This window comes from Asterias amurensis, chromosome 18 (genome assembly GCF_032118995.1).
Source record: "Asterias amurensis chromosome 18, ASM3211899v1".
In the NCBI taxonomy this organism is placed as follows: domain Eukaryota; kingdom Metazoa; phylum Echinodermata; class Asteroidea; order Forcipulatida; family Asteriidae; genus Asterias; species Asterias amurensis.
In genome coordinates this window covers 4,553,085-4,573,639 of record NC_092665.1, presented here as the reverse complement: position 1 = coordinate 4,573,639, position 20,555 = coordinate 4,553,085, and the positions used below count along the sequence as shown (strand labels likewise).

The window sequence follows — 20,555 nt, the reverse complement described above, 5'->3', positions numbered from 1 at the left end:
AGCGCGTCCAATGTAATATGACAGGTGTCTTGCTCCTTTTTACTTAGCAAGGGGAGATCCAATCATAAAGACAGAGCATTACGGGGGGGGGGGGGGGGTAACATATCGTTTAATTTTACAAAGTAAAACAAATATTTCGTTTCCCTCTCGTCCACTCCACTGTATGAAAGGCCATATTCAAAAACATGGTTTTTATTTTTTATTTAACAGTTTTGTGACATGGCCCAATATGAAAAAAAAAGAATAATGAAATCAACACAAACACCATAACTTAGGGTTTGTGCGTTTTTGACGTTTCCAAATGGTTTCTAACTATTTTCTTCTAGATGGCATTTCTGTAAACATTTTCGAAAAACTAAAACGCAGTGTAGCCTAGCTAGCCCAAGTAAATATTTGAGGAATAGCTCTTGCTTTGCCAACAAGAAGGAACATTTTTTTTTAACCTGTAAATTGTGGAAAAAAATACCACCGAAAAAAATTGACCGAAAAGTTAATTAAAAAGATTGTTCTTTACTGATAACAAAAAATGGGGTCGGGGCGTTTTGAACGGTCAGCGGGGACGATTAACAACTTTGTTTTTGTATGTGGCCGTGACTTGACATCGCGCTTTTGCGCATGAGCAGTTAGAAGGAGTTGTTGTAAACAGGAAAGATGTGCACTGTCAAAATGTCGTCTGCTAGATGCGTGTGTTCAAACTCAAAATGCTTTCACTGCAAACGCCGGTAAGTACGAATATTCATGTTCAGTTTGTTCATGATTATGTCAAGAAATAGTGATTGGTTAATTGGCTGGTATCAATAACTTGAAAAGGCAATTCTGGGCAACCAAAGTTATCGGTTGTTGTGTAACGTGAAATGTCTAAAAAGTGCCCAGTGTTCGTACGTACGTCCCGTACCGTTGACTGTGTACACTCGGCCCATTGCCATGCTTGCAATATACGGTCATCAATCATTACTACTGACACTACCCTTCCAGTCCTGACAGGGCAAGCAGTTGGGTGCAAAAGCATCACGAATGTTGACAGTATCACAATTTGTGTAGCTTATAAATCCTAAATTAAAGGATGTTTTGTGTGCTTGCAGCATGGCAGGTCCACATCCTTTTCTTGTGATAGATTTGGGAAGGTCCCTCGATCACCCATCACTGTTGCTGTTGCCCATGTGTGATACTGATACCTAGCTAAGGACCCTGTTTTAGTGTTTGGCCAAAGAGCTATTTGGTTTGACCATCGAGAAATAAAGGGCCAGTCACACTGCAGCGATAACGAAAACGATAACACCACACAAAGAGAACGCAGTCTATTGGTTGAATTGCTCCGCGCAGAATACGCACATGCTAATTGAATCAATCAAGGGCGTGCATTTTTAACAGGATCGTTATAGTCTTTCGTTATCACTGCAGTGTGACTGGCCCTTAAAACCCTCCATGGTTGACTCACTGCGTGAGAGTTGGTGTTGCATTTTCTCTCCACTAGTCTAAGCCATGAGAGTTTTTCCTCTCTCTGGAAAACTCAAACACTTGCGATCTCTGGCTGCACTCTGTGTTCATAATTGGTCAATGTGGCTGGCTGTCAAACAAAGTTACCCTTGCATTTACCTTGCTGCACCCGATAATCCCAACTCAGCTGACCAAGGCTAAAAGATGACAAACTAAAAGCTTACATAAACTTCAGGAAATCACACAGAATTCTAAACAAAGGACACAAAAGCCAAGACCTCTGTTGCCTTTGGTCTTTGCCTAGGTGTTTGTTATAGACTTTAAGATTTTCTAATGGAAGTGTAATATGCGTAATAAAATTAAAATAGCCTTGCCCCTTTAAGCGGTATTTTAAATTTCACCTAAGTTCTGTTTTGAATTACCGCCCTTCCCCCCCCCCTCACCAACCCCTAGAAAACAGAACCACTTGGGAAAGAAAATAATAGGCAAACTCTGTATTGAATGGTATTTTATTTTATTTGCTTCCTTTTTTTACTCCAGATGGATCGCATTGCCCTGGACCGTTCAACTCACGGTGAATATGAATTTATCAAATTCAAGGACTAGCAGTCTCACCATTCATCAACTTTGAACTTCACCGCTTGAAATTATAACTTGGTGAGTTCTCAAATTGTATACTCTACTCTCATCACCAATGGGAGACTTTTGGGACTCTTGGTGGCAGCAGACTTACCAGGTAAAATCCATTGTTCTCGGTCATGTGCGTCATGTGCGTAAAATGGTAATTTACCTGGTAAGTCTGCTGCCACCTAGCGTTCCAAAGTCTCCTATTGTCTGAAAATCAACCATCTAATTTGTCAACCAGCCCCTATTCCTAACATGCCCTGGGGTGGATTTCACAAAGAGTTAGGACTAGTCTTAACTCGAGTTAGGACCAGTTACTCGGCCTAACTTAGGACTATCCATGCAATGTGTATATCTCCTAACTCTTTGTGAAATCGGTCGCTGGCCCCTCTATTCTGCCAATCTCAAGCCACGCCCCTGACATAGCAATCCCCTCTTGTCCTTTTGGACCCTTCCCCAATATGTTTAACTCTTCTTGTACCCCAAACCTGTACTACTATTCTGCCATTCTGTTGACCCTTCCCTATTTCATTACCCTCCTGAGTCCTAGTGCGCAACCATCCCAAGATCCCCAATTAGTTGTTTGCTATGTTGTACCCCCCCCCCCCTCAAATGTGGTACCCTGTCAAGTCAAATCTGTAATTTTATCCCATACCCCACACCATTTTTTATTTGCCATCTCAACCTGTCCAAACATGTTACCCCTTCTACTTTACAAGCACCAATCCCATCCCCCACCATGTCATTGTGGCCCCACCCCAAATATCTTACACATTCTCTACTTCAGGCCTACAAACTAAAAAAAACAGTTTCTCTTTCTTGTCTGGGCTTTTTACAAGAAAGAAGGAGGATGCCCCTTTTTAAATCAAAGTTAAAATTTTAGGTAAAAATAATCAGGTAAAAAGAGATGAATATAACTTTAAGCCTTAAAAATGTAAATGTTTTCTGATGAAACTTTATGTAAAATAAATCTTTAAAACAATATTGAAGCAGCAGTAAAAATAAAAAAAAACAAAAAAAGTGTTACGTGTTTTAGGCGATCTAAAGTATCAAATTGAAATATGCACCCCACTTTTCTACCTTTCAGAATCCGCCCCCAACATGATACCCCTTCTACTAAATGTGTATATCTTAGGCCCACATACTTAAAAAAAAAAAAGGTTCTCGTTTTGTCTTTCTACAAAAAAAAGGAGGCCACTTTTTTTCATCCAACTGGCATCCAGGTTAAAACCCTGTGTCTATAATTCCCACTCAGTAAAAACTGCAAAAAAATGAGAATGTTAAAAAACAGATGTTTTCTGATGAAATTTTATTTAAAACATCATTAAAAACAATGATGAAGCAGAAGTGTAAAAAAAAGTGGTTTAGTTTTTAGGCGATCTAAAGTATCAATCCAAAATATGCACCCCACGTTTCTGCCTTCAGGATCCGCCCCCATGATGTTACCCCTTCTACTTCAATGTATCTTAGGCCTACATGCTAAAAAAAAAAAAAAATTCTCAGTTTGGATTTTTACAAGAAAGAAGGAGGCCACTTTTGTAATCCAAGATAACATTTTTTTTCACTAAAAAAACTGGCATCTAGGTCAACTTCCTATTTATAATTCCCTCTCATTAAAAAACTGCTAAGAAAATGAGAATGTTAAAAAATAATTTTGGATGAAACTTTATTTAAAACATCATTAAAAACATTGATGAAGCAGAAGTGTCAAAAAAGGTGGTTTAGTTTTTAGGCGATCTAAAAGTATCAATCCAAAATGTGCACCCACTTTTCTTTTAGGATCCGCCCCCAACATGATACCCCTTCTACTTAGGCCCACATACTTAAAAAAAAAAGGTTTCTTGTTTTGGCTTTTTACTAAAAAAGGAGGCCACTTTTTAAATCCATGATAGTTCTTTTTACCCAACTGGCATCTAGGTCAACTCCCTATGTCTATAATTCATACTCATTAAAAACTGCTAAAAAATGAGAATTTTAAAATGTAGGCTCAATCAGTCATCGGAGTCGGGAGAAAATAACGGGAACCCACCCTTGTTTCCGCACGTTTCGCCGTGTCATGACATGTGTTTAAAGGCAGTGGACACTATTGGTATTTACTCAAAAGAGTTATTAGCATAAAACCTTTCTTGGTGACGAGTAACGGGGAGATGTTGGTGGTATAAAACGGTAAATCCGTAAACCCCTTGTCTGCCATTCAGGACCCCCCCCCCAACATTTTACCCCTTCTACACTTCAAATCTGTATCAATCCAATATTGCATCTTGCAGCTTATCTAACAGTCATTGAACTATTATAAGATTTTATAGTTAAACACTTTTAGAAAATGAAAGTTTATGGCGGGCATGAAACCCCACCTTCCAGCAAACCATTTATACGCTTGTTTACAGGGTACATTGCCAAAACTGATCTATAGTAATAGTCACCCACAAAATGATAAAACCATAAACAACGTTCTATTTAGTCTAACAGGGTACAATGATTTGCCTATGATCACATTGCCTGGGGTATACACACAGTACTAGAGTGGGGGCGGGGAGGGGGCTGGGATCGACTTCAAATCTGTTTCCACTTTAGTTCTTGACCCGTCCCAAATATTATTTCCTCGTGTATCTCAACCCGTCGCCAATTACCTTGTACTTTAGTGTATTATGCTGTTTTAAAACCACCAAATGGTATCCCTTGGCTGATGGCAGTGTATGAGGCCACTAGACAGTGGTTGCTTCACAGTATATTGGATACATAAAAGGTTTTGTTCTTGATGAGGCGAGAAGAGATGCACACCAATTGTCTGTCAGTGTAGACCCATCCCCTTATGATCACCCCTAAAGATGTACAACACTTATCTACCAATCTGGATCCACCGCCATTCATCAGCCCCTACTACGAACTGAATTACTTGTATACAATATAATTTAATTATAATACGAAGCATTTATATCGGGCTCTACGGAGAACAGAGCACTTTACATGAGACTAGGACAAAAAGAAAAACAAACGAAATAGGATTGATTGGGGAAACAGAAATGTCTTGAGGAGGCTTTTGAACACAGGCAAAGAGATCACCTCTCGCAGACCCGCATGGAGCTCATTCCATAGGCGAGGGGCAGCAACTGTATTCCTCTTGACATGTTATTGATGCATTCATTTTGTCCTTTGAATATTTTTGTTTATAGAACACTCAAGATGATGACAAGCATTGGTATGAAAGATGCGCCCGCCTGACTGAAGAGAGCCTGTGAGATGCTGCCTCGTCATGACTTCAAATACGTCATCTTCTCACCGTCTCAAGCTAATTCAGTTCAACTTTGTGATTCATTCAATACTAAGATGGTTAAGGTACGTCTCATGTAGTGAGTTTTAATTATTGTAAAAAGATCTGTTTACACGGACTCTTATATAAAACCCATCAGACATCAGTCTTTACTGTTTACAACTTGATACAAAGTTGATATTTATTTCAAAAGCTATGAATTTAATTCAAAGCAAAGTGTGGTGCGTAAACAGATCTTTACCATGTAAAGTCCTATGGTTGTTTATGTGATTGCTGAATATTGTCATATGTACATTTTATAACTCCTTTGATTCATCAGGCCTGATACTTTACAGAGACAAATTACGCAGCAATTGCCCTTATGCACACGGTCTTGGTCATTGCCTTGGCGCCCAAAATGTTCCGGTACTTATTTAAATTTCCCTCATACTGCGTTTTACTGAGCAAAAGCTGCCTTGCCCTTACAAGAATGGTGAAGCATCAGGCCTGAATCATGGTTAATGAAATGCAGAAATCAACAGGGCAACACTTTTTACTGAATACAAAGCAATGAAATAAAAAGTCATGCAACCTCGTTGTAGTATGCATGCATGGTATGGGTATATGTAAAGTTTTAAACACAATTTTTACACAGGTCAGACTGAGTTAAAACAGATTTTAAATACTTAGTTTGGTTGTATATGGGGTAAATATGATGTATTTGTATCATGCGTGATGATATTTATCTGCAAAGCATTGTACGAACCGAGCAGGGCCTTAAGTTTTAACCATAATCATAATGTATGGAAACCTAGAGTGAACATCTGCATTTCCACAAAGTTAGATGCTTTAGTACGTAAAGTACTGTATTGTATCTTTCTACCATTTTATCTTAAAAAGTGGATTCTGCAAAGCCACGAGAACCCGAAAAATACATAGTTATCTAATTTCTTTAGATTTCTTTAATGTATTAAACTTGGAAATTTGGTAATGGAGATGGTCGTTCTAAGCTTCCATACAATTTTTAGCGACAGTTTTTTGAAGTCTGGCTCCTTGTCTCTTAGTGCTTTTACAACACTATTCTGAATGTAGTTACCAGACTAATTTCTCCACACACTTGTTTAATATAGCCTATGTTATCAAGATTCTTGTGTATAAAAAGGCCCTTTTTAACAAGCTTATCAAATAAAACAGCTTCTGAATTCAAAGTTGAGTGGAGCATACTATCTGTTTCACTTAAAAATAAGAAGTTAGAAGTTATGAAAGCTTGTTCTGTGCATTTAAATTGATGTAAATAAGAGTTATAGCATAGTACAATTTACGCTAAGTGCCGTCTTAGAGTTATAATAAGCAATTATTTATTAAAAAAGACACTTTCCTGTGAAAATTGTTTGTTACCAGAATTCGTATACCATGTAGAATGGTAATAGGGCACTCTGGAGTGTATTCCGTACTGTTTTAAGGGTGTTTTGGAGGTTTCCGAATGTCAAGTGTTGAAATTTTCAGTTATTTTTAGTGTTTTGGGCAAAAAAAAAATGTTCGAATAAAAATTAACGAGCATGCGTTTCAGGCGATTTTAAGAAAATGAATTACCAAAAAAAAAAATTAGTGGTGATATTTTGAAGTTTTTACAATTTTGGATTTTCTTTAAAGGAAAAAAAAAAAAATTAACGAGCGTACGTTTCAGGCGATTTTAAGAAAATCATTCACCGTTAATTTTAATTTTTTATTTTTTTTAATTAAAAAATAAATAAAATCTAATTAAAAAAAAAATCTCGCCTCCACTCTCCTTCCTACCCGGTCTACCTCTCCCCCCTCTCTCTCTCTCCGGGTCCACGCCTCCCCCCTGGTACATCTCCGCCATGTTGCCTCATCGTCGTGGTCCGGGGTCCGTGGGCGTTCCTCTGCTGTCTCCATGGTGGTGGGTGTCCTGGCCGGGGCTCGAACCCGCACGATGTCTCTAGTGTAGTACTCCGAAGCCGTCTCCCTATCCGCTAGGCTATGGCGTCTTCCGGGTTGGATGAAAAAATTTTGAGGTGGTAAACATTAGAACGAAATTTGATGTACACATGCGTTATACGCGTATATACATAGTAGCGATTAGTCTCTGGATCAGTCGTCAAGATAGCGCCCTCTTGTGGCAATATTAATTAATATGTAATTAATAGTGCCGCAAATAATTAATTTTGTTACAAGAGGGCGCTCTCTCAAGAATAATGTTTTTGAATCAAGACTAACAATCAATAGCCTACTTGGCCACATGGAAACATAAACTTGTTGTCTGTTTTGTTTTTAATATAAAATTTAATACGTTTTTATTTTTTTATTTTTTTTATTTAATAAGCTAAGATTGCCTAATGTGCACATGTTTGTTTCGTTTTGTGAAGTCAAATAAATCTTTTGAACAAATAAATACAGGTTTGGCAACAAAATAATGAAAATCAGACAAAAAAAACACGTTTAGATTCATAGTGTACCATTTTAATTATTTCGATAACTACAATACAGTTTGAAATGCTTTAACATGAATTGTCGTTAATCATTCATTTTTAATTTTTAATTAAATCTAGAATATCTATAATCAGCTAATATCTATAATCAGCTTTTTACCATTAAATTATTGACTTAAATAATACTCTACTCTGATGTGGAAATAATTGTGCCAATATTAATGACATGGATCATGAATAAGTAGGCCTACACTGAAACTAATGCTAATTGGTAGGTGGTGACCATTTCAAAATGTCATTTGATAATTGCAAGTTTGACATGGACAACTAAATACAAGTAGGTAAAACTTGTCCTCTCAAACACTTGAGCCCATTATTTTGTTTAAATTATCTATTAAGCTTACAACAGTCATTCCTGGATATTTTTGATTATCGTTCTTAAAGGCACTGGACATTATTGGTAATGACTCGAAATAATTGTTAGCATGAAAACTTACTAACGAGCAATGGAGTAACATAGTTTTTGAGAAAGGTTATTTCACACCCAAATACTAAAAAAATCAGGCCTGAAGCCTTTTATTATAAGCACATAAACTTAGTGCATGCATCAAGGATGTTTTTTTTTTCTTTCATTATTTTCTTGCATCTTTGATGACCAATTGAGTCAAAATTTTCACAGGTTTGTTATTTGATGCATATTTTGGGAAATACCAAGTGAGAATACTGGTCTTTGACAATGAGCAAATGTGTCTGGGGGTGGATTTCACAAAGTTAGTCCTAACTTAGGACTAGTCCTAAGCAATGCTAAGAGATAGGACTGGTCCTAAGTTAGGACCAGTAACTCATCCTAACTTAGGACTGGTCCTATCTCTTAGCATTGCCTAGGACTAGTCCTAAGTTAGGACTACCTTTGTGAAATCCACCCCTGTACCTTTAAGTAATAACAATTAAGGTAATGTCACACTGGGCACATTTTACAGGCAACTTGGAGGCAACCAGGCACAAGGAACACTTTGGCAGCATAAATATACATTTTTCTTGTAAATCACAATCCCCTAGGAAATAATAAGAACTGAAATGCGAATGAATTTTTTTTTTTTAAGATAAGATTGCCTGGAACTGGTTGCCTGTAAATTCCCCAGTGTGATGCAACCTTTAATCTCAAATTGTTTTTTTTTTTCAACTAAGATTCTCTTTACTACAAAGTTTGCACAAATCAGATGTGCACAATGAATTAGAAGTTAATGTCCATGTAGGAATCAGGCGTGACTGTCCATATGAATCCATGTATGACCCAGACAATGTTGCCCATAGATGTAAAGAGTAATCACGTTGCTGTCCATGTAGAAATCTGAATGTTGCTGTCCTTGAAGGAATCAGACGTTGCTGTCCATGTAGGAATCCAAACATGTAACTGTCCATGTAGGAATCAGACGTTGCTGTCCATGTAGGAATACAAACAAGTAATTGTCCATGTAGGAATCAGACGTTGCTGTCCATGTAGGAATCCAAACATGTAACTGTCCATGTAGGAATCAGATATTGCTGTCAATGTAAGAATCCTCATGTGGCTGTCCATGTAGGAATCCAAACGTTGCTGCCCCACATAAGAATCACAAGCAGATGGCAATGTTGGAATCAAACATCACATTCCATTTAATAATTGGATGTCTGACCTGCACACAAAAATGCAAACCACAAAAATAATGTCAATAATATGTCATGAATTATACGTATATATGTAGAAAGCACATCTGGAGCTATAACAGCTCTATGATTAGGCCAAGTAAAACAATTAACCAGTTGATCGTCCAGGTTTTTTCCAAAAAGAGGGGGATGAGTTCAAAGGTGGCCGCCCAGCATTTTAATGCAAACTGGCCACCAATTCTTCAATTTAACATCACTAACTACTTTATGTAGTTAGTCTTTTTGAAGAAAAAAAAATGTAAAATACAAAATAGGTAAAAAAAGGTACAGCCTCAAAAAAAGGATGCGGGAGGGGACAATTAACTGTTTTTCTTTTTGATTTGGCCTTAATCCTCATGTAAACTTCCCTGGGACCAATTTCTGTGCTAGCTGTGTAAGCAAAGATTGTCTAATGGGAGCTGTGTCTCACAGTGTTTCATACTATCAACAGCTCCCCATTACTCATTACCAAACTAGGTTTTATGCTAATAATTATTTTAAGATATTACCAATAGTGTCCACTGCCTTTAAGGTTCGATATTGGAATTTTGAAATAACCTGTCACAACAAAATAATAACAACACATTTGTATCCAGGGGAAAAAAAATTGATGGGTTACCGGGAAAAGTTTACCCCTGATAAAATTTATGTTCAATGATCCTTGTATAAATATTTTCGAAAAAGTTAGAGAAATGTAGGTGATTGTTTTCAGCATTAAAAAAGTAGCAACTGGATGAGAAAGATGTGTGCCTCAAGTGAAGATACAGCTGTCATAGAACAGGGTCCTGACTAAAGGAAGGTTGTCCTAAACAAACTCACAGCCAAGCATTGATGATCAGGATTAGTGTACTGGCATTCCATGTTTACTCACCATGTTTAAGATGTAATGAAGATGTTCACACTTTAGCATGACCCCTGATTGACCTTGACCTCAAACAACAGCGCACTAGTAAAACAAAATAGTGTATTCGAATGAGAAATCAACGGAGGTAAAACAGTAATCAAGTGAAAGCAAGCAAACATTTTTATTGGATTAGTACAAAGTTTGATGTTGAAGATTGTTTTGGAAAAAACACATTCTCAGCTTTACAGGTTTGTTAAGCAAATACAAATAAATTATACTTCTTGAAAAACCTTTAAAAATAATTATGTTTCTCGAAACACCTAATAAAGATTTTTTAACATTGAAGCGGAACACATTAGTTCAACAACACCAAAAATCACTGTTACGCCTAAATGGAAAAATATTGGTCACTTTCAAAATAATTTCTGTAATTTGAGGGGAAAAACATGGTTCTAAAAATCTATTATTATACAATTCACTTGAAAACAATATATTTCTCAAAATACCTGTTAAAGAAATTGTGTTTCTCAAAACACCTTGAACAAATTATGTTTCTCAAAATTCTGTTTCTCAAAATACCTTTGACAAAAAACGTTTCTCAAAACACCTTAAAACAATGTTTGTGTTTATCTCAAAATACCTGTATATGCCACAACTCAGAGATGAAACTAAGCATCCATGTTGGCGAGGTGATGGTTGACTAGTAGGCTGTTCCCCCAGCCTCCATGTCACAACTCAGAGATGAAACTAAGCATTCATGTTGGAGAGATGCTGGTTGACTGGTAGGCAGTTCTCACAGCCTCCATGTCACAACTCAGAGATGAAACTAAGCATCCATGTTGAAGAGGTGCTGGTTGACTGGTAGGCAGTTCTCCCAGCCTCAATGTCACACTTCAGAGATGAAACTAAGCATCCATGTTGGAGAGGTGCTGGTTGACTGGTAGGCAGTTCTCCCAGCGTCCATGTCACAACTCAGAGATGAAACTAAGCATCCATGTTGGAGAGGTGCTGGTTGACTGGTAGGCAGTTCTCCCAGCCTCCATGTCACAACTCAGAGATGAAACTAAGCATCCATGTTGGGGAGGTGCTGGTTGACTGGTAGGCAGTTCTCCCAGCCTCCATGTCACAACTCAGAGATGAAACTAAGCATTCATGTTGGAGAGGTACTGGTTGACTGGCAGGCAGTTCTCCCAGCCTCCATGTCACAACTCGGAGATAAAACTATGCAAGCATCCATGTTGGAGAGGTGCTGGTTGACTGGTAGGCAGTTCTCCTAGTGTCATATTCCATCTTAGATGATGCACTCAGCACACATAGTTGACCGTCGTATGATGGAGCGCCCTCGCAAGTCCAGTTCTTGAGGTATGGTGGGGATCTGCAACACAAGTATAACACAGTGATTATTGTTAATACAGTAAAAATACTAGTAAATAAAGAGTTCACCTGAAAGTGCTCACTATTTATGTCACCGTTTCAGCTAGCCAGACTCCATCCGTGTCCAAAGTACTGATATAACACTAGACACTGTAAACAAAGCTTGGACATGTACGCTTGTACACGTATGTTGGTGAATTTCGACACATCCAAGTTCTGAGCTTCTATTTTTAGCATTAGTGCAGAGTGCTATTTTCAGACACAACACTGGTGGTGCTAATTGCATGGGAAATGTTATTCAGAGAACCTTGACAAATAAAAGTTAGATTGATTCAATTAAAAAATTCTCATTGAGTTGGAGCTTAGACCAAGGCCAAATAAAAAAAATACCAGTTGATCATTCCCTTCCTCATCCTTTTTTGAGGCCGCATATTTTATTTATTTATTATTTTTTTTACACATTTTTTGTCAAAAAGGCAAATTTTGTCTACGTGTGTCTTTCTAGATTTAATTGAATAATCTTTTATAAACTTGTAACTATACTGAAATAAGTGGTTACTTTAAACTGAAGAATTGATGGCTAGTTTGAATTAAAAGGCCACCTTTGAAAAACAGAAAATAAAAAGACCCTCATCCTCCTCTTTTTGGAAAAACCTGGACGATCAACTGATAACCTTTTTTACTTGGCCCAATACGTTATACTATAGGCCCTAACTCCTTGCATAGCCCGGCCCATAGGACATCAACAGCCCATAAACATTCCTCTCACTGCTGAGATTATTCAAGGAAGAGTGAGAGTCATGCGCAGTGTGTACATGTGGCAGTTCATTGTTTGATATCAAAGCACGACAAATGCAAAGGGTCTGTTCAAGCCATTGGAGTAGAGCGCCCTCTAAAGAGGTCAAACGATTGTTACTCATCATTCATGACATGTATTGGACCGTGGGCCGTGTACAAAAACAACTGTTGTGTTTCCAATAAAAAAAATTATATAATCACGTTTTCTCTATTACTTATCTCACAGTAACATTCTAAACAAATACAGGATGATGATTTCATCTGTCACTGTATCAGCTTGGACTTGCAGGACCTGACTTTACTAAGGCCACATAAAAAAAAAAAATTGTTGATCGTCCCCGCCCGACCACTAAACCCCCCGACCCCATTTTTTTTTTTTTTTTTTATAAAACAACCTTTTCAATATTTTTTTCAAAATGTACAGCTTTGAAAAAATGTTTAAAGAAGGTTTTTATTTATAATGGCAAAGCAAGAACAAGGTTTCCTCAAATATTTACTTGGGCTACACTGTGCTTAGTTGTTTGAAAAAGTATACAAAAGTTAAATATTTGTTTGACAAAACTATTGAAAACATCTAAAACACACAAACCCTCTGTTTTATAGTGATTGTGATGATTTTTTTGTTCTTGATTTTATATTTGGCATGTCAACAAAACTTTATAATAAAAAACTATATAAACAAAAAAACTCCCTCCCCCCCCCCCCCACCCACAAAAAAATAAAGGACGATCAACAATTTTTTTTTATGTGGCCTAATGCTGGGTGACAAGTTTTTATGTTTGACAAAAAAACAATCATGTGGATGTGAAGACTAAAGGTCTCCCATACTTTGTAAACACAAATCAGCTGTTATTTTATTTTGCCATATATAAAATACTAATTGATATATTACAATGACTGTTACAAAGTATGGAGACCTCCTTTAAGAGAAACTTTACCTGAGGTAATACATCGGTTATGGCCTTAAAAGGAACATTACAGAAATGGTTTTTACTAAAAAAACAGTTGCTGGCAGTGTAGACGCTTTATGTAGTCCCCCATAAACATAAACTGACAAACCTGCAGAAGTTTGTTGAGAACGATCGGCCTTCTGGGTCACGAGAGAATAGCGAAAAAAACTATTACAAATTTTGCATTGCGTCGGTGCCAAAACAAAAATGAATAAACTCCAAATGTCAAATTAGATTATTTATTTCTCATCAAATATGACATTCCAGACCGACATATTATTTTAAGGGATTTTTTCAACTATCGTCATCATTAGACCGTGTAACTGTAAAGTTTGACGTAAATCTGTGCCAAAAAAAAAAATGATTACAAATTTTGCATTGCATCAGTGCCAAAACAAAAATGAATAAACTCCAAACGTCAAATTAGATTATTTATTTCTCATCAAATGACACTCCAGACCGACATATTATTTTAAGGGATGTTTTCAACTCCGTCATCATTAGACCGTGTAACTGTAAGTTTGATGTATATCTGTGATCTTCATGATTTTTGTTTCTTACCAATTCTGTACTATCCTTTAAAGGGAAGGTACACGTTTGTTGGTAATTACTCAAAACAAATATTAACTTAAAAACTGACTTGGTAACGAGCATTGGAGAGCTGTTGATGGTATAAAACAGTGTGGGAAACAACTTCCTCTTAATGTAACGTAGTTTTTGAGAAAGAGGTAATTTTCACTTAAAATAATAAAAGACTTGTAGCTAGAAGTCTTTTATTCTCTCATCTCCATTGGTTAAGTCAGCAAAAATATCCTTCCGGATACATCAACGCTATTCCTATCTGAAAGCACACACATTCGTCCAACAAGGGTGTTTTTTCTTTCATTATTATCTCGCAGCTTCTACGACCGATTGAGCTCAAATTTTCACAGACTTGTTATTTTAAGAGGGGATACACCAAGTGAGAACACTGGCCTTTGACAATTACCAAACGTGTACTGGGCCTTAAGTTTAAGTGACAATTACCTTGGTCGTATCATGGAAGAGGATCATCCATAGTCATAGACAACTACATCTATCCAGCCACGAACATGTCAAAGCATGTCATCATTAGGGTAGGACATGATGAAGTTGCCAGTGCAGTGCCACACCAAACCATCGTCGGCCTGCCTGTCGTCCATCCACAGCATTGCCTTGCAGAAGTCAGCACACTGACCATCCATGTACACAAATAAATACGGTAACACTAACAAACAGTGTGGTGTGCACGACGACGAGCAGAATGTATTACTGTAAATTATACTATACTTTACTTTAGTTGCGATAACTTAACCCTCCTGCCGACGGCGTAGCAGGAGGGTTACGTTATCGCAACTAACTGTACTTAGTCTTTCAGTTTTTAATTACATGGTTTTACCTGTCACCAAGGAATGTAAGCGTAATTCTTAAGGATCCATTCTTAGCTCTGGAGTTATACCCAAGACTTGTGAACAGCCACATTAGAGGGTCCAAACCAAACATGTTTATATTAATAATCTGACATCTGTCAACACTCGTCGAACGTAAACATTCCCTCCATTAGCACGATGCATTACGTCATAGCTACTTATAATTGAACTATAGAGGGCGCACATAGGGGGGGGGGCAAGAACCCATGTCTGTGTGTTATGGGGGTTTGGGTGGGGTCAAGAGGTTGTTTAGGGGGAATTTAATTTATAGTTGATTATCCATTAAATATCTCCTAAAAGTCTTGCCCTGTACAGTAGTGTGTGTCATACTTATGCTTGATTGATGGGGAAAGAAGGTAAAACACGCCCATTATTTGCTAAAAGTTGCCTCATAGTCTCTCCTATCCGGGAAATTAATACGCTTGCCGCCACAGTTGCAGTGCCCTCTACTTTAAAGCAAATGGACACTATTGGTAATTGTCAAGACCAGTCTTCTCACTTGGTGTATCTCAACATATGCATAAAGTAACAAACCTGTAAACATTTGAGCGCGATCGGTCGTCGGAGTTGCGAGATAACTATTAAAGAAAAAAACACTCTTGTCACACGAAGTGGTGTGCATTTATAGATGGTTGATTTCGAGACCTCAAGTTCTAAACTTGAGGTCTCGATAATCAAATTCGTGGAAAATTACTTCTTTCTCCAAAACTACGTCACTTCAGAGGGAGCCGTTTCTCACAATGTTTTTACTATCAACCTCTCCATATTACTTATCAAGTAAGGTTTTATGCCAATAATTATTTTGAGTAATTACCATTAGTGTCCACTGCCTTTAAGTTATAGGGTATGATCACAATGGACCCAGTTTTAACATTTGTTTCATGCTACTTTTTTTTATGAATAACTTTTATCCGAATGTTTTTTTCTTAATCACTTGACTTAAGTATCTAAAGGAATCCCTTTTTCAAATTAATGGTTTATACAACGCAACAGTTGCAGTGTTTCTCACCCGAGTTATGGTCAAAGTGTTGTATTTCCCAATCTATGAGCATGACCCTGTAAAAAGGTTTTTCATCAAAACTTTGGGGTAAATTGAACAAAATCAGACGAGCGAATGGCCTTACGGACTGAGCTTTAAACTTGTAAAAGTCCACTGCTGTAGACCTTTACCGTGCTGCGTGTATTCATCTATTGGTCCAGTTCCTTGTATATCGAATAACAACAATTAATGCTTAGGCCAAGTCAAAAAAGAAACATGTTTAGCGTCCCCACCCGCTTCCTTTTTACAGGCCGCCTCCTTTTATATTTTATTTTATTTTCAATTATCTCAGCAAAACAATCTGAATGTCTTGTCTGAATGCCTCGACTAAAATAAATTGTTTCATTTATGTTTTGTGTATTTCCCCTTCAGCAGTAGAAAATACACATTTTAACAAAGAATGGCGGCCATCTTGAAATAAAAAATGAAAAATAAAAAGCCCCTCTTTCTCCTTTTTTTGAAAAACCCGGACGTGAAAAACCCGCCTCGAATTGCCCTCAGAGCATCTATGCAAAATTTTCCCGGGCCCTTGTGCGGGCCCGGACCCCGCGCCGTAAAGGCTTCACGCCAGAATGTTGAGTCCATTGTTGACAGATCCCAGCCCCCCCCCCCCCCCCTAAATAAGCTCAAGTATAGGCCCTCATAATTGCACTATAGGACCAACGTAAAAGATGTATCTGAACAGGACTTTGCACCAGAGAGTGCACCTACGACCTTAAAATCTCCCCGGGGTCCAAGCGATGCCCCTCCCCCACACCAATCTTTCAAGACAGGTTGACGGCGACGCCCAGGGCATAATCAACACCCAAAGGTCCATAAAATACCAACCAGGAAAAGGAATGTCGAAGCACAGTTGAAGGTCTCTATGTTGGTAAACAAGCTTGTGATAACGATTAAAGGAACACGTTGCCTTGGATCGGTCGAGTTGGTCTTTGAAAAGCGTTTGTTACCGTTTTTTATAAAATGCATATGGGTAGAAAGATGTTGTAAAAGTAGAATACAATGATCCACACAAACATGCCTCGAAATTGCGTGGTTTTCCTTTTACCTCGTCGACTAACACGTCGGCCATTTATGGGGGTCAAAATTTTGACTCCCATAAATGGCCGACCATGTTAGTTTAATAGCACAGTAGAAGGAAAACCACGTAATTTCGAGGCAAACTTGTGTGGATCATTGAATTCTACTTTCAAAACATCTTTCCAACCATATGCATTTTATAAAAAACGGTTACAAACGCTTTTGTTTTGACCAACTCGTCCGATCCAAGGCAACGTGTTCCTTTAACATCCAAGCAAATCGGATTATAGCACCTCGTGTCCAGTTAAAGATCAGAACTTCCGCTCTCCACACGAGCCCGCCTCATGACACTATCGAATTCCGAATTGCACATCATACACGTACACCGCTTTGGTATCTGTATTGTGTGTACAAATGTGATAACCAGAAAGAGATTATGCCGTGAGTGCCATTCTGTTGAACATAGAGCATTTAGAGTAAACATAGAGTGAGAACCGTTGATGTTCTATGATTTGATTATCATTCAACATGTCGTCAAGGTTGGCAGCAGCCCTATCTTGTTTCTTGGTGGCTATTGCTGTATGCTGCTGTGAGTTGGAGCATGGAGGTAGGTTGGAGGGGAACCATGTCGGCGACCATCAAGTCAATTGTGTTCCGAACTACAATACATGCCATTGCTCTTGGTCTGATGATGACAGGACAAGCAACACAACCTTATATTCAACAGTGCAGTGTTCTTTCTTTGCTACTGTTGTAGACATCGATGCTTTGATGGATGCCATTCCACCAGCGAACCAAATCAACGTGTTGTGTCCCAACGACCCTACAAGTCATAATCTTACATCTAGAACTTTCTCGAAACATGCTGAAACACTCGGTCATCTTCAAGTTGTCTTCTGTCCCTTAGACACCATCTCTGCAGATACTTTTTTGAAGTCGTCTACTTTGCTAGTTGTTGAGTTCATGTATACATCGTTGACGGAGGGGAGCCTTCCTGCTTTTGGACAAATCTCTAATAATGTTAACGAGAGCATCATCGTTCGTCTACAAACTAATGAAATCGACAGTTTACCAGACTTTGCGTTTGGTTCAAACCCGGAAAAGAATGTGACAAACTTATCACTTAACAACAATAAAATTGTGACTATTTCTTCTAGAGCATTTGCAGGAATGGCTAAATTAATCAGTTTGTATCTCAATGCAAACAACATCTATGAGTTATCCAATGGAACTTTTCAAAGTTGTGGTCGTCTTCAAATTCTGAACTTGTCTAAAAATAACATAAGTTTGATTGAAGATGGTACATTTTCATCTATGGCTTCTCTAGTTGAATTGGATCTACAAGGGAATAAACTACGCCACTTGGAGCCCGGTTTGTTTCGTGGATTGACGCATCTGAAATACCTCAACCTTAGCTATAATGAATTAGAGAGCCTCCCGTTTGGACTTTTTGATGATCTGACGTCACTGAAGGAACTTAGACTTGAATACAATTCACTCCTAGACTTCAATCAGTCTCCGAACATTGGAACCCCGATGAGCGAGCTAGCAACACTCAACATATCGCATAACGCGTTGGAAAAAATAACACCATTTCTTCTTCAAATGAAAATGACGAATCTAGTTACTGTTGATTTCTCATATAATAGAATTAAAAGTCTTGAGTCTGGTGCCGTGTCAAGTTTACCATTATTACGAACACTTGATTTTAAGTGTAATTTATTATCACATGTGGAGTTTGGTGCTATATCAACTCTTCCTAAACTGCTATCTGTTGACTTCCGGTTTAATCAGTTTAAATACGTACCAGAAGGATTTGTGGATTGGTTTATTGTCGATATCAACCGAGAATGGGCTATTTCTCTCTTTATGGCAGGTAATCCATTCGAATGTGGATGTCATTTCGCTTACCTAGTGAGAGTTACCGGGAAAGTATATTATTATCCAATCCAACTAGATGATGTCGATGAATACGTATGTGAAACACCGTCGTTAGTGAAAGGTACAAAGTTAATGCAACTTGACAAGAATAAGTTCTGGTGCCCACTTGATCCTTGTGTTATACCAGAATGTGAATGCTACAACAGAACAATAGACAACGGACCAATCATTCTTTGTAATGGCATCAACACAGTAAGTAATTTGCATGCACACCCTTTTCCAGTTTCCATGGTTATATTTGAGTGTATTGACTGTTTTGTAATGGGATATGATTTACCTAAAGATAGTTTTTCCGGTCTCAGACATTTGCAAACGCTTATTTTGAGTAACACCAGTCTGACCTTAATTAAACCGGGAACTTTTTCCGACTTGTCAAATCTTGAAACATTGTCTCTTAAAAATAATCAACTGTACGAACTCAGTAGTCGTGAAATGATCAGTATGACGTCACTGCTAGATATAGATCTGCATAATAACAAACTTGAATATGTTGAAGATGATTTGTTTACGTCAAGTCAAAGAATACAACGTATTGACTTGAGTGATAATAATCTACAAACACTTCCGGATGGATTGTTCAACTCTACGGATGATCTGCAATCACTGCGTATCCATGACAACCCTTTTATTTGTAACTGTTCTCTGTTGTGGCTGAAACAGTGGATGCAAGCAAACTACCATATCGTACAGGACATCCAGAGCGTTCAGTGTGTTGTAAACGAAACCAGAGACGTCTGGGAACCTGTCGTCAAGGTACCCGATCAAGATTTTGGATGTTCAAATGGAAGTGACGTCATCATCAAAATAGTGACTGATTTGGACAGTGGTTTGCTGGCTGCAGTTTGTTGCACCGTTTTCATCATTTTTGTATTGATTATTGTATGCATAAGGTACAGGTATTTACTTCGGGTTCTATTTTATACTCGTATTGGAATTCACTTTGCAGATGACGAAGGTGAGAACGAAGGTGAATTCGTTTACGATGCATATCTTGCATACAGTGATGACAACATTAAAGAGGCTATCCAAGATGTATGTGCCAGGCTAGAGGCGAGGGCGCCACCTTACGTTCTCTGCTTTCGTCATCGTGACTTTCCAATCGGTAGCTCCAACGCATCCACTATTGTGGAATCGATTAACTCGAGCAAGCGAACGATCATATTTCTGAGTGAAAGTTTCCTTCAAAACGAGTGGTGTGCTCTAGAATTTCAAGTAGCCCATGCGCAAACTCTTTCGGGAAAACTAAACCGTTTGATTATAATACTACTTGAAGATATACCCAAGCACTTACTGAGCGAAGATATTAAACTTCAAATGACTGTAAATCGATGTTTGCGGATGACATCCCGTCTATTTTGGGACCAACTTGTTTACGCTTTACCCAAGAAGAGAAAACAAAAACAAAACCAGAATGGATTCGAGCTCATACCAAATACAGATCTTTAGCAGAAAACACCTGCATTTTTATTGTCTTTTTAAAGGAACACGTTGCCTTGGATCGGACGAGTTGGTCTATAAAAAGCGTTTGTAACCGTTTTTTTTATAGAATGCATATGGTTGGAAAGATGTTGTAAAAGTAGAATACAATGATCCACACAAGTTTGCTTCGAAGTTGCGCGGTTTTCCTTTTACTGTGCGAACTAACACGGTCGGCCATTTATGGGAGTCAAACATTTGACTCCCATAAATGGCCG

The 20,555-nt window shown here is 38.0% G+C and overlaps 1 protein-coding gene and 1 long non-coding RNA gene across 2 annotated transcripts; both read left to right on the top strand.

Moving 5' to 3' along the window:
- Positions 1 to 628: 628 nt before the first annotated feature.
- On the top strand, positions 629 to 7,008 carry LOC139950632 (uncharacterized). The gene is made up of 3 exons (XR_011787680.1): positions 629 to 722; positions 1,978 to 2,094; positions 5,235 to 7,008. It is a non-coding gene; the product is annotated as an uncharacterized lncRNA (long non-coding RNA).
- A 10,373-nt stretch (positions 7,009 to 17,381) lies between these two features.
- LOC139950523 (uncharacterized) lies at positions 17,382 to 20,396 on the top strand. The gene is made up of 2 exons (XM_071949253.1): positions 17,382 to 19,053; positions 19,522 to 20,396. The coding sequence occupies exons 1-2, from the start codon at positions 17,449 to 17,451 to the stop codon at positions 20,305 to 20,307; spliced, it is 2,391 nt and encodes a 796-aa protein (XP_071805354.1). The 5' UTR covers positions 17,382 to 17,448; the 3' UTR covers positions 20,308 to 20,396.
- Positions 20,397 to 20,555: the final 159 nt, after the last annotated feature.